At 35.4% G+C, this 26,742-nt stretch overlaps 1 protein-coding gene across 3 annotated transcripts in view; it reads left to right on the top strand.

Annotated features, from left to right (window-relative positions):
- Positions 1-1,109: 1,109 nt before the first annotated feature.
- The window catches only part of fzy (cell division cycle 20 protein fzy), a 37,527-nt gene continuing 11,894 nt past the window's right edge, over positions 1,110-26,742 (top strand). Inside the window, exons 1-4 of one of the 3 annotated variants that reach the window (XM_076462209.1) lie at positions 1,110-1,229; positions 10,089-10,348; positions 23,585-23,697; positions 25,519-25,663. In XM_076462209.1, coding sequence (XP_076318324.1) covers positions 10,114-10,348; positions 23,585-23,697; positions 25,519-25,663 — 493 coding nt within the window. In that variant the 5' untranslated portion in view covers positions 1,110-1,229; positions 10,089-10,113. The other 2 variants (XM_076462218.1, XM_076462199.1) reach the window with 2 other exon arrangements.

Below are 26,742 nucleotides of genomic sequence, written 5' to 3'. Positions count from 1 at the left end.
AGCAGTAATGGACACACATAGAGCCTAAAATACTTGTTAATGTGATTTATAGCATCTGAGTTATGTATTTCACTGATAAAAGAATATACACATAGATAAAATATAGGTACTACAGTGCGTATGCTGTGAATCATGGAAACTTAAATGAATAAAAGACTTGAAAACAGTGATGGCTTGAACCAGGCAAAGCTAACTGTACAAGTCCGCGTGGTCAACACAGAAGCTTAGTTTGGATGTTTCTGAGTGTGAAGCTACACAAGAGATGTCAAAATCCGAACTTTAGTTTTTAAGGCACACAGACTTACTGTTGAATCACTGTTTATTTTTTATGCCATCATCGGTATCGAAACGTGATTTTTATCATTATAACTCTTTATAATTACCGCTGAACTACAAGCACATTAAAAGTAAAACAAAACCAGAATACGATACAAAATACCAAACGAGGCTTATATTGATGAATAGATATGATGGGCATAGTGTTGTTAAAATACTATTTTACATTTTGCTTCTTCTTAAAATATAGGGTTAAAATACAATAAGTCTAATACATATGTCTAACAGTAAATACAAATACTCTTAGTGTTAATATTATTATGTTTTTGTTTTGCATTTCATGCATGTCTGAGACTTATTTATTTTTTTCTTACACATAATGTACACAATGGGCTATCTTTCTCTCTCTTTTTTTTGCTCATAATCGCTATAAAAATTCGATTTTTAGCGTTATAAGTCCTCAGACTTACCTCTAAGCCACCTAAAGAAAAGAAAGCTAAGGCTGAGACGATAATCATTTAATATGTTGCTGTATTTTCGTGATAGACTTTTATTATATTTTTAACTGTCTTGGAATACTGCCATCTGAAACAAGTGTCAAATAATCAACTCACCTCTTATACTTTGTTAAAAATATAAAATTTAAAATTTCAACAGGATGTCTGAGTATGATATTAGCAGTAATGTTACATAAGTATAATTTTATTATATTTTGTATCAAACTATTGATGTACGTTTACTTCAACATTTTCTATAGCATTATTACAATAAAAATAAAATCTGCTCGTAATCGTATTTTAATCAGTTATATTTCTAACAGTTATAAGAACATATAAATTTATTACTTGCAAAAGCCTACAGGTGGCAGCTGTAGAACCAATGAGAGAGCAGCCAGAAGATTAAAATTCAAAATCAGGCGGTGTTCGTTTAAATAGCTTGAAGTCTAACACGTTGTAAGTAAAACATAGTTTTTTGTTTTTAGGCAGTTAGTAGTAAAATACTTTTTTGATAAAATGTTATGTATTGATTTACATGTGTATTAGAATATTTTAATTACTAAAGTGTAAAGAATTTCACAATGTAAATCATTAAGTTTGTACTGTAGAGTAGGGTACACTACATAGCTATATATTTTAAATTTAAATATCAGAGTTTTGAAAGAAGTAAAACATGATAATAAGTTATCGTGCTTAATATAATAATACGGATTCACGTATATATATTCAGTGTTGTAATTGTAACTGGTATTATATGTAGTTGTAAGACTAAATCTGTAAATGGCACGCCATGTGTCGATCAATTGTGAGTTTGAGAATTCTCGGTTAGTAGAGTATGTTGTGTCATTGTCTGTACGTGTGATTTTTATGCTATTGTTTCTGTTAGAGGCTGTAACAGTTTAAGATTTATATGAATGACTTTTGTTCAAGTCATTGTAAAAGTTGAGGTTTCTAACTTTTGTAGAGCACAAAGGTGCATGGAACTTAAATGGAAATGTAACTTTAAGCAGCAGTAATATTATTTTTGTGTGTAGACATTTGATGTTAAATTTAATTTTCTTTTATATAATATCACTATTGATGGGGGAAACATTTTGAACAAGGTATTTTGTGTGTTCTGAAACTATCAATATGTCTGCTATTACTGCTAATGATGTTTGGTATTTATATGCTGAATTAAATGTATGTGTGGCTGGGAAATAATACTATTTCTCTTGTTAAGTACCAAATGGAAGTGATTGGCTGCAAAAACTTGAAGTAAGCCATGGCTGATTTGGACATGCTATATTGTTGATTGTAGTGTTTTGTGCAACAGTGCTACAAGTTTCTCAATTATTGTTAATATGCCAGTTGGCTATTGTGCTGTAAGTTGTGCAAACGTATTAAGAAGTATAGGGGGAAGAAATGTTTCTATCTATATTCTCAAAAAAAAAAAAAGAGAGAGAGAGAGAGGATAAAGCAGATAAATGCCACTAGGAGAAAGAACTGATCTCATTTTAACACAAGGAAGTGCAGATGGCCCTCAAGTAGGTTTATGCAAAATTCAAAACAAAATGCAAGGATCAGTAATGATAATTTGATTGAAGGTAAGATTTTTATATGTATAGGAGACTGCAGAAAACCTATTGTAAGTTTATAATTCATTGTAAGTTGTTATTATGATCCAGCTGATAAAAACAGAATAAGCTTAAAAGCTTTTTTATTTGGGACAAAACAATATATGACATTAATTAACAATAAGAAGATAAAACTTTTTTCAAGCCTTCATTATTTGAACTTCAAGTATTCCAAAAAATCTGTAAAATATAAAGTAATTGATTCTTCAAGTATATTGTGTTGTATGTTATACACATACATACAGATATTAACCTAACAATGTTTAGGGACAATGGAGGACCTATTGGTCAATCTTGGCTGTCCCATGCTCTATGCCAAACTAAAACTAATAAAAAATAACTTTAAATTGGCTCTTATCATTCGTATATCTATTGAGCTTTTTTTTTTTTTTTTGTTTAAGACTCTATTGCTTTCACAATACCAGAAAGCAACCTACCATATTAAAAAAAAAACACAAAAAAACATTGTCTTAGCTGAAGACTGCTTATACCTTTCCTAAATCTATATTTGCATCCCCTTAGTTTTATAATTCTTCTTAAGTATGGAGTTTTTTCTATTGGACAAAATTTTATTTTGGTGTGGTCATCAGATTACCATCATCCAGACTAGGTTTCTGCCATATTTAGTTACTGTACCCTAAGTAGTTCTAAACTTTCTTCAAAGAAAAGCCATTATGCAAAGGCCATAAATTGAAAAGGCTTAATTGACTAAAACAGAGAACAAAACAAATGTTGAATTCAGAATATGTTAAAGTATTGTTAGAATTATTCTTGTAGATCTCACTATTTAGATATAAAGAAATAAGTTTATGGTTGTAGATCATAAAACAATGGATATAAAAACATATTCTTTGATATATTTATTATAAATAATAATAAAAAAACTGGCATCTGTTCAATATACATAAGTTATGTTTAAACATAATACTAGTACTTAATCTGTGGTTGCACTGTATAACATATGTAACTGATGAAATTTTGCAGAGCTTAATTAATGTTTTGATGTAATTGAAATAATGGATTTTTTATTTTTTTTTACAGGAGTAAACCCAGACAATGACCCATTATTGACAGCATTTGAGGTCTTATAAGTTTAAACTTTGAGACATTACATTGACTTACAAATGCTTTAACAGGAGAATAATAAGTTTAACAAATTTGTGAACTTTTGCCTTTTTTTTATTTACTGATGTCACCTCTTGTAATGTTTTCAACTGAACGTTGAAGTTAGTGAGGGATTTCATCACCCTAGTTAAGGGTGTTACTTTAGAAAACTAGGTTTTAGTACTTTTAATGAAGTTAGACTTGAGTTGCTGTCATCAAGACTTAGTTTGACCATTTAGACCTACAGAATAAGCTGAGTGATCTAATTCAAAATGGTCTTTCAGTGTTGGTAAAATGACCTTGAACTTTTGATACAATGACCAGAATGAGAAAACCCGTACAAAAAAACCTCTATTTAAATATGCCTTCTATGGTGCCGAGTCATCATTGACCCTTCAGGATTTGTTTTTATTGAAAGACAATGAAATTTAACAAGGGCTCTAACAGAGTACCTGTACCTATAAGCACCACAAGAAAATGAAAGTGTTAATGGAGAATGTTACTCCAACCTGTGCTGTTTGTAATCTATTAAGGTGAAGAAATAGTGTTGAACAAATTGGTGACACAATAGTGTTGGTTTCTCAATGGATTAGAATTTAGAGACCAAGTCTTAGCTGACAGGACTTTTAATAGCAACGTTGTTAATGCAGGGACATAATTTCTTTCTTTGGTAAAGGCAAGAAACAACTGTTGCATAAAGAAACAAATTTGTAGAAACATTTGTACAGTTTGAATGCATGTTGAAAGGGCAATTAGGAGAATAAAGTTTTTTAAAATTTTGAGTGAAGTTTTTCTAATAGCTTTTCAAATGTGCTGCAACAACATTGTTAAATGTGTACAGCTTGAAAAACTTGTGTGAATCTGGTAAACTAGTATAGAGACATACAGTTTCTTTTGATATTGTGTAAGCCCATTATATGATACTCATTTTATGAGAATTATGTGTTTGATTGTGTTTTTTAATACTAAAGGACATCCCAAAGTGCAAAAAACAGTAACTGTTGGAACGATATATTTATTGTATGAAAGGCCCAGCATGGCCAGGTGGTTAAGGTACTCTGCTCGTAATGTGAGGGTCGCAGGTTCGAATCCCTGTTGCACCAAACATGCTTGCCCTTTCAACTGTTAGGCATTATAATGTGATGGTTTGTCCCACTATTTATTATTAAATGACTAGTCCAACAGGTGGTGGTGGGTGGTGCAAGTGTTTTATACACTAGACTGTTGTCTGGTTTGCTTTTGAGCAACTCTAATACATGCATAATGAAACTTCTTTCTAGAACATGTATTGTTTTATGATCTTGTATTTTGCTACAGAAGCAAATACCATGTTTTTTAGGATGTACAATCCTGTGAGTGAAGTGCATTTAACCTCTGTCATTACATTTTTTATCATAATGTGTACATTTTGGAATACCATCAGGTGATGCACCCAACTATGATTTTTTTTTTTTTAGACTGAACACCAGCTAACATCAGCATCACTCATTTTGACAAAATACGTGGATGGTTACATAAATCAGAATTTTGGCATTAGCTTTCGGTCAATATTAGTTCCATATTAGCTTCTTGTCAATAGCCTATGATTATAAATTGGAGCTGTTAGTTTGTAAGAAAAGAGCAAACAATTTCTTTTATCACTGACATTTGAGCATAATAACTACTGGACTGTTCAGATTTCATGCCTTTAAATTGACCATTGCACATGCAATAACTGAATTTTTTACTTGTACATTGTTCAACTACATTGTGTCAATCTTGCAAGCTGTGCATGTCATCCAAATATCATTAACTAATCACATAACTAATGTGATAGGATATTGCTAGTTGTTGATGCTGTTATTGTGTGCACACAAATTTTATTTGAATAAAACCACTATTTGAGTTCTTAGATTATATGCTGTTTTTCAATAAACATTATTCCATGGTTTGGCAGCTTCTGTACATGAACTGTGGATATCCATACAAATACATGCTTCAACTTTGAATAACATTGCAGTGACATGGGAACACGTTTTTCCATGCCTGAAATGTATTGAAATAATCTTAATGAAATGGTCTTTTCTGTGGAAGTGATGAACAAAGGTCAAATGGATCAGTACATTAACAAAGCTTTATAATACTGAAATATCTTTTTACAAATAACCAAGAAGAATGCATTAAAAATTCACAATACCATGTTAAATTTAATTACAACAACATAGATGCTTACTCTGTCATACAATATATGTACAATGTGCTGAGCAAATCATCTGATATTTCTTTACAATTATCAATGATTCTCTTGAGGGTGCCTGTCATACTTTGTGAAGGAATAACCTTTGTCTTTAGGACTTCTACAGGTCCACTGGAAGATTCATGATATAAGATGAACTGAAATATATCCAGCTTGATAAAATGCACAAGTATCAAGGTTTTTGTAGGATTTCATGGTATCCTTTGTGTATAAGCCTTAACTGTCAATAAGATGTGTTGCTATATTCCACCTTTGGTCTTTTTTTTTTTTTTTTTACATCTGTCTTGCAGAGTATAAGAACAACTAACATTATAGCCAAATATAAACAGATGTGTTTTTTTTTTCCATATCTTTTTCCAGAAAATACTACAAATGTTGGGCTTATTTAGCCCCTCTGGACAGAGTGCTAGTATATGGAATATTTATCTTGGTCATATCAAATTGGGTAAAAATGTATGAATAAAACAGGAGACATCAAACCAAAGTAGATCTTTTCCTCCATCAGATAAAACCTGCCTACATAAATATATATAGCTAACCCAGCTGTATGGAACTTTACTATCTACCAAACAGATCGAGGTGCTGGTCCAAATTTGGTTTGTTGCCGAACTTGTAGCCATGAGTTGTAACAGTAAAATTTCTTGCTATTTAATTATATGTGAATGATAAAAATGCGATGGCCAAGATGTCTGTTTCGTATCCTGAGATGAGGAATTCAAGTTTTTTTGTTTTTTTTGTTAGTTATTAAGGAAGACTTAAATTTGAAGTTCTATAACTTCTAGGCTCTTGTATGTATTAATAAGGTTAATTTTATGTTGTTGACAATGGTGTAGAATTGTTTCAGAACCAATGAGGTTGTGATATAATTTGAAATAAATGAAAATGCTTAACATAGTAATAACTTTCTCTAGGTGTTCTGTCAAAGAATGATTGAAATATGTTTATATTTTTGTGGTATATTTGTGAAGTTCATTCTGATGTTTGTATAAATTAAGGGAACTGTTACTGGTTATACAACTTATTTTCTTAGTACTCTACTGTTAGGTTTAAATGTTTGTCAGTTAACTAGTAATGGTGGTATTAAGTGTTATTTGGTGCAAGCTTTTTGTTAATGTTTTTTTGTTTTTTTAGCTCTTAATTGTGTTATGTACCTTTTACTGTTCTGGGCATTATGCATTCTTATTGATTTTTATCTTCTAAATATTGCACATTGACACATTTCTGTCAAGTCTGTTGTTGACCAGGTTAGTTAAGGCATTCGACTCGTAATCTAAGGGTCGAGGGTTTGAATTCCTGTCGCACCAAACATGCTCACCCTTTCAGTTTTGGAGGCATTATAATGTAATGGTTAATCATTGGTAAAAGAGTAGCCCAAGAGTTGGCGGTGGGTGGTGATGACTAGCTGCCTTCCCTCTAGTCTTGCACTGGTAAATTAGGGACAGCTAGTGCAGATAGCCCTCGTGTAGCTTTGAACAAAATGCAAAAAACAAACAAATAGTAGTTGATCAACTTATTATTAAGGTATTAAACAAATGTATATTCCCAAGACAAGCTATATCTTTTGTAATTAATTTAAGTTGAATATGTATGATATAAAAACTGTCCTCGCATACAAATTTTAATTCTTATAAGGCTTTGCATCAAAATGTACCAATTTTGATAACCAAAAGAGCTACATTTCTAACTGCAGATTAAGTTGAATCATAGTGTTTAGTAATGCACATTTTTGAGTATGTAGCATGTGGATTAATTTAAAATATAACTTTTTTTTTTTTAATGTTAATATTAACCCCAATTACCTTAAAGGTAAATTAATATGATCATTTCCAAAACAGAAACTTAAGTTTCGTAAAATGTACTAAAATTTGTTATATAAAAAGTGAATTATCTGAGATTGCACTAAGTTGGACTATATTAGCATTCATATTTTGATTTTGTTAGTTTAATCAAAATTAATATTTAATATTAATTTAATATTAATTTTCACAAACATTCTCTTTGTACAATATTTTTATAGCAATAGAACCTTAATTTAGTTGTATATGCTCTTTTTCCACTTCATTTATCTAGATAAATTATAAGATAAACTGCTCCATAACTTTTTATCCTGTTAAATGTTTTTTTGTTTCAAAACATATATTTAATATTCAAGTTTATATTTCTAGTCTTGTTTATCATCTTTTGAGGAAATCATATTTAAGAATGGCTGGTATGGGTAGAAAAAGCACTAAAAGAGGAGCAAACAATGTTTTGACCTTCTTTGGTCATCATCAGGTTCACAAAGAAAAAAAGGAATACTGACCACATGTTTGAAGGTGGTTGCATAATTGAGTGTAGAAATGTAGAGGGCATGTATAGATGTTGAATATGTATATTAATATAGGTATAAAGGTGTTCCTTTGTATTGGTTTATTTTGGGCTTGAATTGTTGTATAAGAAAGGCTTCATTAATACCTTTACCTGTATTAATAAATATATCCAACATCTAAGCACGCCCTCTACATTTTTACGCTCAGTTATGCAACCACCTTCAAACATGTGGTAAGCTACTGGTCAGTAACCCTTTCTTTCTTTGTGAACCTGACGATGACCGAAGAAGGTGAAAACGTTGTTCATTCCTCTATTAGTGCTTTCTCTACCCATACCAGCTGTTTTTAAATATATACTTTTCTCTACAAGTGGGTTTTCTCATCATCATGGATTTTGAGGAAATTGTTTACCAAATTCTTAATTGTAATTATGAGAATTATAAATTTTTCACTGAATGTGTAAAGTGTTAACTGGAATGTACTTATTTTACACAAGTTAAAATGAGACAATTTTGAATAAGATGCTAGAGAGGTGTAGTTTCACATGTAGTATATTCTACATAATTTGGGGGGGGTGTATTGAAAATACAATGGGTTTCATAATGGAGAGTTGATCCACTATGCAGATTTGGACATGTTAATTGCTGCTGCACTAACTCCTACATTAATTTGTTATTCAGACTTTTTCACTTGTGCAGAATACTCCCATACTTCAACTAGTTACATAGTTGACCTCTGTGCAGAATACACTAATATTTTAACTTGTTATACACTAAATATCCATTATTGGTGAAAAAAAAATGTACAAAATGCAAATTAATTGGAGAAGTATATGACTCCTATACATTTTGTGAAATAGCACATTCCATATTAACTTGTAATTTAACATTGGTCTGAATGGCATAAATCCTTGACAACTATCCTCAGTCTGAATTAGTCAAAAATGCATGTTGATGTAACCTGGATAAGCTACATAGTTTTTTTTTTGTCATTGTCCTTGCTTTTGTTTTATTTCATTCATTTATGGTTGGATAAGAAACAAATTATATCTTTTCAATGCACATTAACAAACAGGGAATTCTGTTCTAGAAGGCAACAATTTTAGCACTTAATAGGTAAATAATTTGACTTTCAAATAATCTTGAGTCTTTGGAAGCAAATCTTATGAACATGACCTTTGATCTTCATCACTATCAGTCTTATCAGATTGCAGGCAAGCTAATGGATATCGTAATGAAATGTTAAAACTTAAAAACAAATTACAACACCTATGATTCTTAGCTAATGCAAAAACATGCACAAGTATTCTGACCTTTCACTATGACAAATTAAAGTTGGCAAGAATCTGTCTAATGTTCCTGTAAGTTGAAGTATTTCTCCTTATAAGAGAGAAATTTAAAGTTGCTTCAAAAGTGATCATATGAGCTCTTTTGTAATAAGTTGCAAGATATCTAAACCAGGCCCGAGTTCTTGTAAAAAGTTAGATATTTTGCCAATATACATTTCCTTTAAAATCTTTTAAAAAATGAAATATTAAGAATTGCAAATCTATCACCAGTGCCTAGTATAGATACTCTGTTACAGGAAGCTTTATTTAGGAGCATTGTTTTCGGTACCTTTATTCATTTTTTACGTAAGGCATTGTATTAAATTTTTCACCTGTAAAGAAGTTGGAAGAATACAACTTGTACAAAATGGTATTATTAGCTTTATTCTGCATCAACAGAACAAAATCTGTTTCTTTTGAAGGATGGAGATTTTAAAAAAATGTATTAAAAACTGTAAAATCTCTTTGTAAAACACACAAAGCAAACAACAGTCATAATACCTCAAATGAGTGAAGGAAGATGAAATATAACACTAATTGGTTCTTTTGTCTTAGTTTTATTCTTTTTTTTGTATGAACCTTTAGTTTTAACATAAGCTGCTGTTACTATTTGTCAAATTTGTATCTATATCTCATTCTTACAGACAGTTGATAATGTTGGATATTATTATGTGCTTTAGTTATATTGCTAATAAGAATTTTTTCTTTTTCCCACAAACATAGCTTGCTGTCTGATTTACAACTACAAATGTCACATTTTACTTTGGAAAAAGATATAAATAATGCTTTACGGATGGATGGACCTATAACTGTAGGCCCGGTACCTCGGTGGCAGCGTAAGGCCCTGGAGAATTCAACAACAAGTGTCAACAATTCTCTGAATGCTTCCCAGAGTCTTACATCTAGTTTATCACAGTCTACACTGAACATTTCTTCAAATCAGAATTCAAACAATAACAACAAAACCCCCAAAAAAACACCAGGTTAGCTTTGTTTCTCTTTTGTTTGTTCTTGATGGATGAGAGATGTACATGTTCTCATTACATGTGTAGGTTGACTGTGGTGTGCTCATTTCGTATTCTTCTATTATTATTATAATTAGCTAAAGTTGAAACAGTATTCTTTTAATTTAATTTTTTTGTATAATATCTTGAAGAACATTTGGTGGAGTTCTGGTCCTTTATCTTAATGTATTTGCTTAGTCTTGCTATCGATAAAGGTTGTGATTAATCAACATTAATTGATCATCTGTGACCATCAACTCGTGTAATGTGAAACAGTTGGTTCATGGGAATTAGAATTAAATCAACTAACAAGAAGAAAATAATCAACTAATCAAAATTAGTATTTCCAATTTATTCCAACTATTAAATAATCAAAATATTAGCATAATTTATTATTATTTTTAGTTAATTAAAGGTTGTTCATCTTATTCAACTAGTTTCATGTGAAAGCTTCTTGTGGGGATAATTGATTAAGTGTAATAAACTAATAGACCATTTCTAGCTATCATATTTCTTTTAGGTTTATGAATTTTAATACATTCCATGTAGAATTAGGTTTCTGAGGCTCTTTTTCAACCTGAATGTACATGATGATGGAAATAACTTATTTAGGCCCACTAATGAATTTGTTGTTTCATGGATTTTCACGAAGTATTTCTTTAAATTTTAATTACATGTATAATTTCTGTGACTGACGGTAAAAGCCTTGGAAAGTAAACAAATTTTATTGGGTGATTTATTTTTTTTTCTTTTCTGCTCTTAGTGGCTGATTTGTTTACTAAGTATAATAGAACATATGAATGTTAAGTGATTTTGTGCATAACAGGTCAATAGTTAAATTGGGATGCACTAAAACACTGAGCCAGAGTTCAACTACAAGTAGATTGATACACAGGTTTCTGTGAACATTTCTGTGCAGACCTATGCTTACATGTAATTACATAAGATTAGCTTAGACTTTTATGCTATGTATACATCAAGATAATTGTAAAATATAGTACATTCTGTACAGTAAGAGGTCATAAGTGTATCTAAAAGTGTTGTAAACAAATTACAAATGTGAAAAAATAAAATAAAAAAATAAATGAAACCCAGTCATTACTTCCAAGCTTTGTGCTTTTGCCTTTGTAGTACTCCATGGTGGGTGGGGTTGGTGGACTCAAATTTTCTCTTCTTCTCATGGATTCTCAAACCTCTAACCCACCCACTGCTAAGGTTAAATAACCTTTGATCAGTAAGCAACCACACTTGGAGAGCTTGTACATGTCGCCATTTTTCATTCAGAAAGCATTGGAAGTGCTTGCTATTCTTGCAAAACATTTGTATGAAAACTTGTCTGGAAATGTTATGGTTCAAACATCAAAACCAGAACTTGCTAAACTCCTTGAAGCTTAAGACTTCAGGGGATTTGACTATTCAGGATGCTCATCATGCTACCCTGAATACATCCCAAGGAGTTACTGCTGAGAGGGATCTCACTGTCCCAAAGTCAGATATTTTCAGTTTTTTCCTGCCAAGAAGTTTTGGTTAAGTGACATTTCTACACTTGCAAAGATTAAGTATTGTGGCCTTACCTCCCTTCCCATTTTGATGTTTCCAACTCCATGTCCCTTTTGTCTTCAAAGATAGTTACTTACATTATAAGGTTTGGCCCCATATCCTTAGTCTTCCCCTCGATGTGGATTCCTGTACATGGTGAGGGGACCTCCCAGAGAATGGTTCTGTACTTTCAGTTTACCTCCTCTGGGATCTAAACATCCACCATGTGTTTGCCATGCTTGGTCATCTGGGAAGGGGAGGAGAGGATCCTAGTGGTTGAGGAGTCCAACCATAACACACCACTTCGTCCTTGAATTTCTGTAGACAGGCAGTCAGCTAGTCTATTTGGGCCAGGGTCAACTGAGTGCCAGCGTAAGATGTCCTCAACAGGTGTAGTGGATTGTGTCTGATACTAGTGTTTAGGTATAGTGCTCATGAAACCTTGGTGTTGCTGCAGTGACCTCGTATGGCAGTGTAGTGCATCACTTAGCAGGGCTTCATGGTGGGTGGGGTCAGTGGGCAGTGAAATATTCTCTTTTTTTATTATAGATACCCCTCAAATAAAATAAAGTAAGCATGACAGCATAGAGAAAAATCTGACTACTGGCAAACCACTGCACACTGATTCTGTACAGTCAAACTTGCAGCTTGAATATGTTCTGTAATTTTTAATTATACATTCTTTATTTTCTTGGTAAAAAAAAAAAATTATGGTCTGGGACATTTCAGTGGAAACAGCTTCATCACAACATTTCAACTTCCTCTGGAAGTTGAAGGCCATTAGGAATATATCCATTGAGGTTACTTTTCCTTTTACTTTGAATTCTTCCAGAGGAGTTATAATTGAGAGGGATTTAAAGACCATTCAAGAGTCAACTGTGTTAACTGTAATGGTCCACATCCTTCCTGTTTTACTTTCTTGCCCTAAATGGGTGAAAGAGAAAGAAGTACAATGTCTCAAGACAAATCATAATATTACTTATTCAGAGGCTCAGAAATTACTATTCCCAATACCATCTTGGACTTATGCTGCTGTAATCCATTCCACTACTACAGTAGTAGTCCAGACAGACTTTTCTGTGCCTCCTACAGAATTATTAACAGCACATCTTAATCTAGTACCCTCTGAAGTCAACAAAGTTAACAAATCAGTATTTACTTCTATCTCTGTCTCTACCACATCATCCATTCATTGTCCAACTTCATCTTGTTCAAGCCCAGGTATTTCCATGGGGTCTTTCTCTCTTGACACTCCAAATATTAAACAACCCATTCATTCACATTCTCAGTCACTGGAACATGTGTCTACAAACTCTGAACTATCCTACTTGATCCAGAACAGGATCACTAAAGAGTGACTGACCCACATACAGTAAAGAAAAAAAAGTGCAGTCACAAGCAGAAGGTCTTCATGCCATATTCTCCTCCAAAATAGACAAATGGCCATGCTAATCCAATGGAACTGTCAAGGTTTTCAATCAAATTTGAATGACATCAAGGATTTGATTGACTTTTATCATCTCAAATGTCTTTCTTTACAGGAAACATTTTTTAAAACCTACTAATACAGTCAAAATTCGACTATACTCCTTATACCGAAATGACAGGTCATGTGTATGACAAGGACATGGAGTAGCACTGCTGGTTGATCAACATGTGCCCACCTGGTCCTTGTCATTGAATATGCCCTTGGAGGCTGTAGCCATCCATATCTCCTTGGTCATACCATTACTGTTTGCTCTCTGTACCTTACCCCTAGAAAAATTATCCCTCAGACCTTGATGCCCTCATTGAGCAACTGCAAACCCCTTTTTTAATTCTGGGTGATCTTAATAGGCATAATCCCCTCTTGGGTGATTCTAGTATTGATGTGAGGGGTCATGCCATAAAGCATATGCTTCTGAATCACAACCTGTGTCACTTCAATTCTGGTTTTGCTTTTTATTTGCTTTTCTTGGGAGGTTGACATCAATCCCTGGACTAGTGATCATTTTTCTATCATATTAAGAAAAGTGGGCCGTAGTCAGTGCCACCTGACCCATGTGCCTCAGTGGAAGTTGGACCAAGGCAACTGGTCCTCTTTCACTGCTCCCTCGAACTTGATCCTGCCATCTTATGTACATCATTGATAGATGATTGTGTAGCAGCAGCAACTAACTGTACTGTCCAAGCAGCTGCTGAGTGCATCCCCAAAACCTCGACATCTTTCCCATGGCATCCCTGCCCTTGGTGGAATTCTGCTTATCCTAGAACACGAAAAGCTTAGAAACTTTCTTGGAATAAATTTCATAGACATCCCACACTTACAAACTGCATTGCATTTCAGCAAGCCCATGCACAGGCTCGGTGATTTAGATGTCAAAGCCAGAAGGAATTTTGGATTAAATTTACCTCCAGCATTTCTTCAACCACCAGTTCAAAAGTCATAGGACAAGATCTGGGAGGTGAGTGAACAGTATACTTCTGCCTCCCTCTCTATCTTAATATTCAACAGCCATGAAGTTGCTGATGCTCAGAACACTGCCAATACTTTTGGTGAATGTTTCTCTTGTGTATCTACCTCTTCAAACTTATCCCCTTCCTTCTTAGCTATTAAAACACAAGTTGAAGATCTGCCTCTTTCCTTTTCAACTGATCATCCCTATGACTACAATTTCCCTCTTACACTGGTGGATCTTAAACTTGCACTTCATCAGTCTGGTAATACATCAGTTAAACCTGATAATATACATTATGAGATGCTACACCACCTTTCTCCTGCCTCTTACCATTCTCCTGGCTGTCTTTAACCAGATATGGCAGGAGAATGTCTTTGCTTGGCACCAAGCTATTGCACTCCCTATTCTTTAATCTGGGAGGGATCCAAAGATTCCTTTGAATTATTGTCCAATTGCTTTGAGTTGTCTCAGTAAGACCTTAGAGAGGATGATTAATGCTTGTTTTGTTTGGTTCCTTGAATCAAACAACCTTCTCTCACCCACTCAGTGTAGGTTCCGAAGACAACGCTCCATGATAGACCACTTAATTTGCCTTGAAACATCCGTTAGAGAAGCCTTTTTGAAGTGACAATGTCTTGTTTCCATTTTATTTAGAGAAAGCTTATGATACAACATGGAGATATGGCATCTTGTGAGACCTTCACTCATATTGATTGGGTGGCAATTTGCCACTTTTTATTAAGCATTATTTAATGAACCACCAATCCAAGCTCAGTGTGGGCTCAACACTTCCTGTTTTTTCCCACAGGAACTTGGAGTCCTTCAGGGCTGTGTTCTGAGTTTCACACTTTTCATTATAAAGATTAATACCATCAGTGAACAACTACCCTGTACAGTTGCAAATGGTCTTTTGTTGATGACTTTCACATCTCCTATCAGTCAACAAATATTAGGTTTATTGAGTGGCTGCTTCAAACTGCAATCAATCATATACTTAAGTGGACCACAGCAAATCGTTTTCAACTTTCTCTCTCTAAAACTGTTTATGTACATTTCTGACACCAATGGGTTATTCATTTAGATCCAGAACTTCGTGTTGATGATGCTGTACTTCCTGTTGTCCCTGAGGCAAAGTTCTTAGGTCTTATAATTGGCTGTAAATCAAACTTTATTTCCCATATCAAGCAACTTCATGTCAAATGTAGAAGAGCACTGAACATCCTCCATGTCCTCTCTTACACCTCATGGGGAGCAGATCGATACTCCATGCTTAAAATTTATCATGTCCTTATCTGATCCAAATGTGACTATGGGTCTATGGTTTATGGTTCTGCCAGAACCTCAGAACTGAAAATGATGAATCTTATCCACCATCAGGGGCTTCGGCTTTGCACTGGAGCCTTTTGTACTTCTCCAGTCTAAAGTTTGTATGTGGAGTCCCATGAACCCCCTCTGTATATTTGCCATTTGCAACTGTCTCTTATGTATGCTTCCAAATTTTGCTCTTTACCACAGCATCCCACTTGGGGTTATGTTTTCCATCCTCAGGGGGCCACACGTTTCTATAACAGAAAATCTGCCATTGTTCCTTTCAGCCTTCGTATTTGGGCACAATCAGAAAATTGGATATATCTTTTGAATAGCATAGCAGTACCAACAGTCTGGCCTCTTCCACCATGGCGAATTACTATCCCCAACTGTGACCTATCTTTGAGTCGTCTGAGGAAGGTCAATTCTCCGATTGGAAATATCGCTCTTTATTTGCTGAACATCTTTCAAACAATCTATTCATTCCCATATATAAAGATGGTTCAAAATCAGGTGATTCTGTCGGTTCTGCCATGGTTTGTTATAGTTCGGTTGTAGCACACAGAATCCCCTCTACAGTTTGTGTTCACTGCTGAATTGTATGCCATTTCTTTTGCCCTGAATCATATTGAATCTATGCAATATATGAATTGTATGATCTATACTGATTCACTCGACTGTATTGGTCCTGACATCATTCCATGTTAGTTACCATCCTATTCTTATCAATATCCAAAACAAACTGGCCCATCTCTTTCTATCATCTGTCTGTCCAGTTTTTTTTTTTTTGAATACCATGTCATGTTGATATTCATGGGAATGAGCCATCTGACAGAGCGGCAAAGTCCATCTGCTCTGGCTCTATCACCATTGTCCCTGTTTCATACCTGGATTATGGTCCAGTTATCAAAACCCGACTATACACCAGTTGGCAGTCAACCTGGAGTGAGCAACGAAAGAATAAGCTTTTTGAAGTCAAGCTGTTTTTTTTAGCTCTTTGGCAATCTTGTTTCTGTAAAGATTGAAGGGAGGAAGTGATCTTGGCTTGGCTACGCATTGGTCACAGTTTAACTCACCACTTCCGTTTTATCTGGTATTTATGTATCAGTGTGTGGTCTCTGTGACACTGAAGTCACAATCATACATATTGTATTACCATGTGATCTTTACAACCAAGAACAACGATGCCATTTTAAACATATTTTTAAGGTAGGTTTGCCCTTGATATCAGCCAAAGTCATAGGTGATACTGGCTGCCTCACACATGTTTTTACATTTTTAAGAGCCATTGGTCTTTTTAACTTAATTTAAGGTTTTTATTTGATTTATATACTGTTTTTAGCATGATTTCTTTTACACATTTTCATTTTATATTGACCTGAATTCAGGACTGGAAAGGCCAACTTTAAGTGACTGACAGAAAGTTTGAACTTAATAATTCAATCTTCCTGGCAGGTCTTAATTTTACATATTTTATGTATTTTTACCTTCATTTCCATATACCATTATAATATACTACATCTTGTTTGGCACAGATAGCAAAGTAGTTTTGTGCCAATAAACATGAAATACCTACCTACCTTAATCCTCTCTGGTGTTTCCAATACCAGCAGTTTGGGCACTATAAGGCCTCTTGCTGTGTTCCTTTGTGCTGCCCCTCGGTGTGGATTCTTGTAAGTGATGAGGGGTCCTCCCAAAGAAGTTTGTTCTTTCAGTTTACCTCCTCTGGGATCTAAACATCCACCCACATGTTTGCCATACGTGGCGACCCGTGAAGGGGAGGAGAGGATCCTGGTGGTTGAGGGGTCCAACCCTAACACACCACTTTGGCCTTGAATTCCTGTAGACAGACGGTCTTTGGGTGGCCCCCCCTTGGATCAATCGGCTGGTCCATTTGGGCTAGAGTCAACCACGTACCAGTGTTGGAATTCTCAATGGGTGTTGTGGACATTGTGTCTGATGCTGGTGTTTGGGTATAGTGCTCACGAAACCGTGGCATTGCTGCAATGTCCTTGCATGACATTGTAGTGCGTTCCCTCATAGGGCTCCATGGTGGGTGGGGTCAGTGGATACCAAAATTTTCCTTTTTTCCTATGGATCCTCCAATAAAAAATTTAAATAAAATAGTGAAAAAACAGTCAATAGGTAAACAGCCACGTCTTGAAGACTCTGAGCAGCAATCTTCAACATCTGTAACACCTGTACCCCATTTTCTTATATTACATTCTCTTTCATAAAAATCTTTAGGGCAAATGTCCCCCTTTTTTATTCAGAAGGGACTAGAGGGACTTGCTGGCTCTCCAAAGTAAGTAAAGAAACTTCGATTTGGAGACATTGATTGAAACATCCACATCCCAACACAGTGAACTCCTCTTGAATTCAAAGGCAATTGGGGATGTACCTATTGAGGTTACCCCTCATGTTACCTTGAATTCATCACGAGGAGTTATTGTTGAGAGGGATTTGAAGAACGTCCTCGAGTCAGAGATTCTCGCTGGTCTCTCCACTCGAGTTTCTGCAGTGAGGTGCATCTCCACTTCCAAAGATGGAGTTACACTGCCGACAGATATCCTCGTTTTGACATTTACATCACCACGTGCACCTGCCACCATCAAGGCAGGTTATCTAATTTGCAGGGTACGGCCGTACATTTCAAACACTCTTTGATGTTTCCAATGTCAGAGGTTCGGCCACCCAAACACGTCCTGTCGTGGTTCCCTGACGTCATCGTTGTGGTGGCAAGGGCCACGATGCCTATGAGTGTCACACAGACCCACATTGTGTCAACTGCAATGGTTGGAGGAAAAAGAGGTGCAGCATTTGAAAACGACCCATAACATTAGTTATCCTGAGGCTCTGAAATTGCTGTCCGCCAATCCATCTTGGACATGCTGCTGCACTTTGTTCCACAACTACAGAGGGAGTGCAGACAGATCTCTCTGTACCTCCAAGAGAGTCATTTTCAAAACAGATGAAAAGCCTTTTGACCTCCATGGTTAAAAATATTGATGACTTGTACACCCATCTCTGTTCCTCCCATACAGTGCAACAAATCTCAAGTTCCACATCCTTCAGTTTCAAATGCAGGCATTTCTTCTGATACATCTTTTTCTCCAACTCCACAATGCAAAATAATCATTCGTTCTCGTCCTTAGTCACTGGAATCCCCTTCCACCAACAAAGACCTACCCAATCGATCCAGGACAGGATCCATGGAGGTCGATGGATCTCCTCCGAATAAGGACAGTAAGGAAAAAAGATGTGGTCATAAACAGAAGGGTTCTCCAGCCACTTTGCCTACCCATCATTAAAAATGGCCATCTTGATACAATGGAACTGTCGATGCTTACCTTCTAATCTGGGTGAAATCAAATACTGATTGCTTCCTACCATCCTGTATGTCTTTCCTTACAAGAAACATTTCTGAACCCTGCTGATACAGTCACCATTCGGCAGTTTTCTCTGTACAGAAATGGCAGGCTGTATGATGGACGAGTACATGGATGGGTGGCACTATCAGCCTGTGCCAACCATGTCTTTGTCACTCAACACACCCTTGGAGGCTGTAGCCATCTGTGTTTCCTTGGGTCATACCACCACTGTTTGTTTTCTCTACCTGTCCCCTGGAGAGACATATGATCAATCAGACCTTGATGCTCTTGTTGAACAGTTGCCATCTCCATTTCTAATCCTGGGGGACTTTAATGGACATCATCCCCTCTGGGGAAGTGCTGTTATTGATAGGAGGGGTCGCTCTGTAGAGCGTATGCTCTATGATCACAATCTTTCTCTTTTCAATACTGGTTTTTTCACTTATTTTGATGCACCTAGTCAGTCCTTTTCTGCTGTTGATCTCTTGGTTTGCTCCCCTTCATTATTTTCCCATTATCCATGGAGGGTTGACAGTAATCCACTAGGCAGTGATCATTTTCCTATACTTTTGAGAGAGACTGGCCGTGGTCGATGCCACCCTACCCCCGTGCCCTGGTGGAAGCTGGACCAGGCAGACTGGTCCACTTTCACTGCTCTCGCAGAACTTGATCCTACCATCGTGAATAAGCCATCAATAGACTGTGTGTCAGTCGTCAAACATGAGATATATTAAGCGGCAACTACAAGCTGCCCTCAATTGTGTACGGAAATGGACTCTAGCGAATGGCTTTAATTTCTCTGTCTCCAAAACTGTATGCATGCACTTTTGCCGTCGACGGGGTATTCACCCTGATCCTGAACTTCATATTGGTGAAGTTTTGCTGCCAGTGGTCCCGGAGACCAAGTTCTTGGGGCTTATCTTTGATCGTAAACTGACCTTTATACCACACTTAAAGCAGCTTCGGGTCAAATGCACAAGAGCACTGAACATCCTCCGTGTCCTCTCTACCACCAGTTGGAGAGCGATTGATGTTATATGCTAAAGACATATCGTGCTCTTATTTGATCCAAACTCGATTATGGATCAATGGTCTATGGCTCTGCCAGACCCTCGGCCTTAAAGATGCTGGACCCCATTCATCACCAAGGACTTCGACTCTGCACTGGGGCTTTCCGCACCTCTCCAGTTCAAAGTATATACATTGAATCTCATGAACCTTCTCTACACCTTTGCCGTTTGCAACTATCTTTACAATATGCTTCGAAACTTCATTCCTTACCAAAGCATCCCACCTGGAAATGTGTTTTCCTTCCTCGGTGGGCAGTACTTTTTCAGAACAGACGATCTGTCATTGCTCCACTTGGCCTTCGCATCCGAGCGCAATTGGATGAATTGGGTCTGTCCTTGGATAACATTGCAGATTCCACAGGTTGGCCCATTGCACCATGGCTTATTACAGCCCCCAAATGTGACCTTTCTTTCAGTCACCTAAAAAAGGCAGATACTTCAGATTGGAAGTACCGTCTTTTATTCAATGAATATCTTTCAAACAATCATTCAGTTCCCATTTATACAGATGGTTCCAAATCAGGTAATTCAGTGGGCTCTGCTATGGTTTGCTATGTGTCAGTAGTTGTGTGCAGAATCCCTTCTACAGCTTCTGTGTTCACTGCTGAACTGTATGCCATATCTCTTGCCCTGTATCATATTGCAGCTGAGCAGTACTCCAACTGCACTATTTATACTGATTCACTTAGTTCTATACTTGCCTTGGAATCTCTACACGTTAGCTCACATCCTATTCTCGCTGATATTCGAAACCGACTGGCCCATTTCTCATTAGCAGCTACTTCAATCCAGTTTTTCTGGATACCAGGCCATGTTGGTATTCGCGGGAATGAGCTTGCAGACATGGCAGCTAAATATGTCTGCTTCAGCACCATCACTCCTATGCCTATTCCGTACATGGACTATGGTGTTGTCTTCAAGACTCGGCTCCGTGCCAGCTGGCAGTCCACTTGGAGTGAGCAACGTGACAACAAACTTTTTCAAATCAAACCCAAAATTGGACTTTGGCCATCAAGCTTCCGTAAAGTTCGGAAGGAGGAAGTTGTTCGCACTAGGCTACGCATTGGTCACAGTTTTTTAACTCATCATTTTCTTTTATCTGGAACTGATGCACCAATGTGTAGTTTGTGTAACGCTCAAATCACCATCAGCCACGTTTTACTTTCTTGCCATCGTTACAATTCTCAACGACGGCAATATTTTAAACATATTTTTTCCCAGGGTCAGTCTGGACAGAGTTATTGGTGATGGTGACTCTGTCCACCTTGATAATGTTTTTAATTTTTTAATGGCCATTAATCTTTTTAATCTCATTTAAGTGTTGCATATTTATTCATTACACCTTTTTAATTGTGGTTCCTTTTTTACAGTTTTAATTTCTTTCCTTCAATTTGACATTGGACAATGGCCAGAACATTAAATAACTCGACACCAGGACTGGAAAGGCCAAGTTCAGGTGATTGACAGTGGTTCTTGAACTTACCTGTTAGTCTTCCTGGCGGGTTATGATCATTACCATTTTTGCAAGAGTAAATATTTTACAACTTTGAAGACTGGATGTTACCATTGGTTTTTACACCATTTTCTGTTTTAATTGCTGTTTTGTTTTTACCTTCATTTACTTTTACAAATTTTACTCCATTTACTTGACTTTATCTTTTTACTGGACATTTGGCTACACATTGTTACAATTTTGCTATGTATCTTTTAAAACTTCTATTCTTTTACATTTTGATACTGGTTGCTATGACACATAACCCGGGAACCAGGACTGGAAGACCAACTTCAGGTGACTGACGGTGGTTTTTGAACTTACCTGTTAGTCTTTCTGGCGGGTTATGATCATTACCATTTTGCTAGAGTAAATACCTTACAACTTCTTATACTCTGCCTTCTATCTTAACATTGTAGACTAGGTGTCAACATTGGTTTTATACTTTTTTGTTTTACCTTCATTTCCATTTATGTCTATTACTACATTTATTTATTTATTTTTTTTTACATTTTTACGGAATGTCTGGCACAGATAGCCTCACTGCTTTGTGCCATAAAACACTAAATCAGTCAATCAATGTACTATCATGAGATCAAAACTCAATTATGGGTTTAGGGTTTGGCCAGGCCCTCATTAATTGGGATGCTGTGCCCTGTTTGTCATCAGAGTTCTGATTTTGCTTGGGTGCATTCTACACATTTCTCCAGTCCAGAGTTTGTACACCAAGTCCCATGAACCACTTCCAACTCTTGTAGTATATTGCTAAACTATGTTCCTTGTCACAGCACCCACTTGGGATTGTGTTTCATGCCCTCCGTGGAATGCTTTATTCAGTAATAGTTATTTCACCTTTTGTTTTCCAGGCACACACGACCGACTCGGGTCTGGCACTGGATGACGTTTCAAAGTCATATGCTCGATCCATTCCTCTGTGGCATGTTAACATTTCCACATGTGATCATTCTTAGAGTTGCACTACTTTTGTGTATAACTGTAAAAAATGGTCAGAATTTGGTGGAACATGGTAACATGTGGAACGTTATTTTCTCATTGCCTTTTCGTGGTGAAGTTATGCATTCTAATACATGCTTCTATAGTGGGAATTCTGGACAGAAATATAGTTCATGCCAAAGTTATCCAACTGATGAAATAACATATTTTAATCTTTAAGTAATAACATGAGAAAAGTGCATTGTATTAAATATTCTTATTACCAGATTGACTTTCTTGTTTCTATTCTAAGAAGGTAGTTTGATCTTATTGGAAAATATTAAAGAACTGTTTCATCGTTAATACAAAGAGATAAACTGCAGATAGTAACAATTTTCTGGTACTTAATGAAAAGCAGTGTTTGTTTGTAAAACTGAAGCCTTAATCTAGTAAGTGTAGAAATTTCTCAAACTTTGACATTTTCTATTGTACATTCATCATTGTGATCTTATAGTTGATGATTGGCTGTCTGAGGTTAACTCCTGCTTCAGCTAGAAAAGATTTTCAACAAATGAGTTGGGCCCAGCATGGCTAGGTGGGTTAAGGCAATTGACTTGTAATGTGAGGGTTGAGGGTTCGAATCCCTGTCACACCAAACATGCTCACTCTTTCAGCCATGGGGGCATTATAATGTGATGGTCAGTTTCACTAATCATTGGTGAAAGAGTTGTCCAAGGGTTGGTGGTGGGTGGTGATCATTAGCTGCCATCCCTCTAGTCTTACATTCCCAAATTAGGAACAGCTAGTGCAGATAGCCTGTGTAGCTTTGCACAAAATTAAAACAAAAAAAAAGTTTACTTAGTTAATTAAACATTACCTTTTTTATTAGTTTTACACATTGAAATTTATTAAATGACAGTAAATCTAGAACAGTTAATTGAGTTTTCTTTTCTTGAAAACACAAATGAAATTATCTGAATCTTTGCTTCCACATTAGCAGAATGAGAAATTGGTAAGCTTTACTAATTCACTTTGATTGTAATTTTAAAACTTCCATTTTGAAGGTAAATCAAAATCAACCCCAGGAAGAACCAAAACACCAAAGACACCAGGAAACAGTGGAGACCGGTTTATACCAAATCGCAGTGGAATGCAGTTTGAAATTGGTCATTATATGGTATGTCTTTTAAGTGATTTAAGATTATACTAAATTTAAAATGAGGGAAAATTGTTGAGCGTGAAAGGAAAGGTAATGAGTTTCATAGAACATGTGGTCAGTTTAAGTCCTGTTTTATAACAAGCTAAGCATATTTCTTTATACTAGTACTACTACTTCTTTGGGTATCTGCAGTCAATTGTCAGAATTGGAGGTTTTTGTTTGTTAAAGATCTGAAATATTACCCAGTTTTTGTAAAGAGAAAATTAGGAATATGTGGCTTTAAAAGAATGAAATGAAAAAAACATGGAGGGGGAGATATTTTGTAAATAATGTCTATCATAAGACCAATATTATGAAGGTAAAAATTCTAATGATTTATTAGTTGAATTGCCTAAAAAAGATGCTTTTTGACAATCTTCAGGCACTCTGATCAGATTGTCTATTGGTTTGTGTACTGGTTTATTATTTACCCTGCTGGTAAACCTTACGTTTTATTGCATAAGGTGAATTTTAAGACTGGTGGTATTATTTTTTAATCATGTCAACATGTGTATTTTTGAAGAGTGAAGTTGTAACATGCAAGTTCTCTGAATGTCATTCATTATATTTGTTTCAAATATCAACTGAACACGAGAAAAAGATGAACGTCATACACCCTTATTTGTTACACTTCCACTTAGTTTTGACCTATCGGTGCTTCAAAAACAAACTTGCTGCTTTCCACAAGTCTTTCCAATGGCTGTTTAATTAAAACAAACTCAATTAGGCCAACTGTTCTTTACTTTTATAACTCCTCATGTAATATTCAAATACTACAGTATATATTTTTTACGAAACACAAATTCTTATTTTTCTAACTTCAAGTTTCAAAATGCTAAATAAAGTTGAGATTGTGCACAATATTTCAGTTAGAGGTATTAATTATGGTACCTTGAACAGTCAAGGAACATGCCTACTGTATTGTGAGGTAGTTGCATTATGTCTTTCTTCACCCTGTATCTGAGGGATATATTGCAGCTGTTGCCCTTTTCTGATTGGTTAACTACAAGGAGAATGTTTAATGTGAAGTTTTGATTCTTTGAGATTGATCTCTGATTCTGAAGGAGTTGAGACATTGTTTAAATTTTGTACTGTTTCACAACTATTCAGACTTCTGATAATTGGTTTAATTTATTTTATTTCATTATTTCTGCTTAAACATAGTCTACTTTTAAATTAAGTTATTTAATTATACCTTCCTTGTCTTATCTCTGTCTTTCCACTTGAGGATAAATTTATTTTTAACTTTTCCATTTTATCTGATTCGAAAAATAACGTTTACATTTTATTTTATCCTGATTTCAACACGGTGTATTGTCTCTTCCACTTGTTGCAAATCATTGTTGCAGAGATCATGTGACTATGTGCAAGTCTAACCATGAATCACCACAATAAGAAATAATTTTGCTAGCTCCAGTTGGAGTTCTGACTTTTAGTGCGCTTATGATTCACATTCCTTAAGTTATCATCCTATCACCTAGTTGGTTCACAGACAGATTATTTAAGACTCTATTTAAAGTATTGTCTTTCAGTTGCATCATTCTTCAGTTAGGCTTAAAAACTGGAACAAATTAAAACTGGTTTAAAACTACCAAGTGATGTGTCATCCAATTTTTAAGGAAGTAAATGTTCAGAAGTTGAGAAGTTTTTTCTTTTAAATTTTTAAAAAAATGTAATGAAACGTTTTTATGATAAGTTAATGAGGTTTATTATTTTAAATATTTCTAAGGGTTTATTGATTTGCAGTAGTCAAAAGTTGAATATGTTCTGAATAGTCGGGTGTACTCATAATTTTAACAGTTAACCCGAGATCATAACTCTGAAGATGAGAAACTGAGTCCAAATAAACAGGAATATCAGAAATCAATGAGTGAAAACATAGCTGGTGATCTCTCAAATTTTCGCATTTTGTCTTATCAGAACAAGGCACCACCAGCCCCTGAAGGTACTGTATTTTATATTACCAATATAAATGAACTGGTACAAACTTAATGTTTACAGTATTTTTAAGTGACACTTCGATTTCAAGGAACTTCTGATCTTTTTGTTTTTAATTTGTATTTTTATTTAGCAATTCCTTAAAATTCTTGAATTAAACTGCTAAAAAAACAACTCCTAAGTTGCTTTCCAGGATAAAACAAAATGCACACTCAACTGTACAGTTCCTAACTTCAGTTGATATACTTTAATAGTAGAGTAGTTTTGAATTTTTCTTAGAAGGTAACTAATGAGTCAGCAGACTGACAAGTTATAACTTAAAATTCTCTATTAGCTCAGTTGCAGATCTGTAAACTTCAACAGTTTTTATTTTTCCCATAAATTGCAGTATAGTTGAAATTGTTTGGTTAGAAACTTTGGCTGTGATTAGTTGTTTAATAATTTCTATAAAAAAATAGGTCAAACAGTTAAAGTGAGAAAATTGTGAGTTTCCTTTATTTTTTAATCTGTACTTATATTTGTGCAGAAACCATGCTACTTAAATATTTCATGTATTCAAATAATTTAAGCATTTTTATTTATAATAGAACATTTGTTTTGTCTACAGTCGTGTAAATTATTTTGTTGTTTTGGAAATAATTTTCTTAACATTGCAATGTGATTCATGTTTTGGAGTTTTCATTACCCTTTATAATAAGATTACATAATAAGGTAATATTATTAATTGGATAGAAATGTAAGGAAATGTGTTTAGGTGTGGAAAGGTAAAATTAATTGTGATACTGGGTCATAACTCATTCTTTAGTCAGACTGGCTGTTCTCTCTTCTGTGGCCCCTTGGTGTGGATTCCTGTTCGTGGTGAGGGGCTTCCCAGGGAAGGTTCTGTTCTTTCAGTTTACCTCCTCTGGGATCTAAACATCCACCCACATGTTTGCCGTGCATGGCGACCCGTGAAGGGGAGGAGAGGATCCTGATGGTTGAGGGGTCCAACCCTAACATACCACTTTGACCTTGAATTCCTGTAGACAGGCGGCCTTTGGGTGGCTCCATTTGGGTCAATCGGCTGGTCCACTTGGGCTAGTCAAC

This window comes from Tachypleus tridentatus, chromosome 1 (genome assembly GCF_004210375.1).
Source record: "Tachypleus tridentatus isolate NWPU-2018 chromosome 1, ASM421037v1, whole genome shotgun sequence".
NCBI lineage: Eukaryota > Metazoa > Arthropoda > Merostomata > Xiphosura > Limulidae > Tachypleus > Tachypleus tridentatus.
The sequence above is the reverse complement of the archived record's forward strand: the minus strand, read 5'-3'. Positions and strand labels throughout refer to the sequence as shown.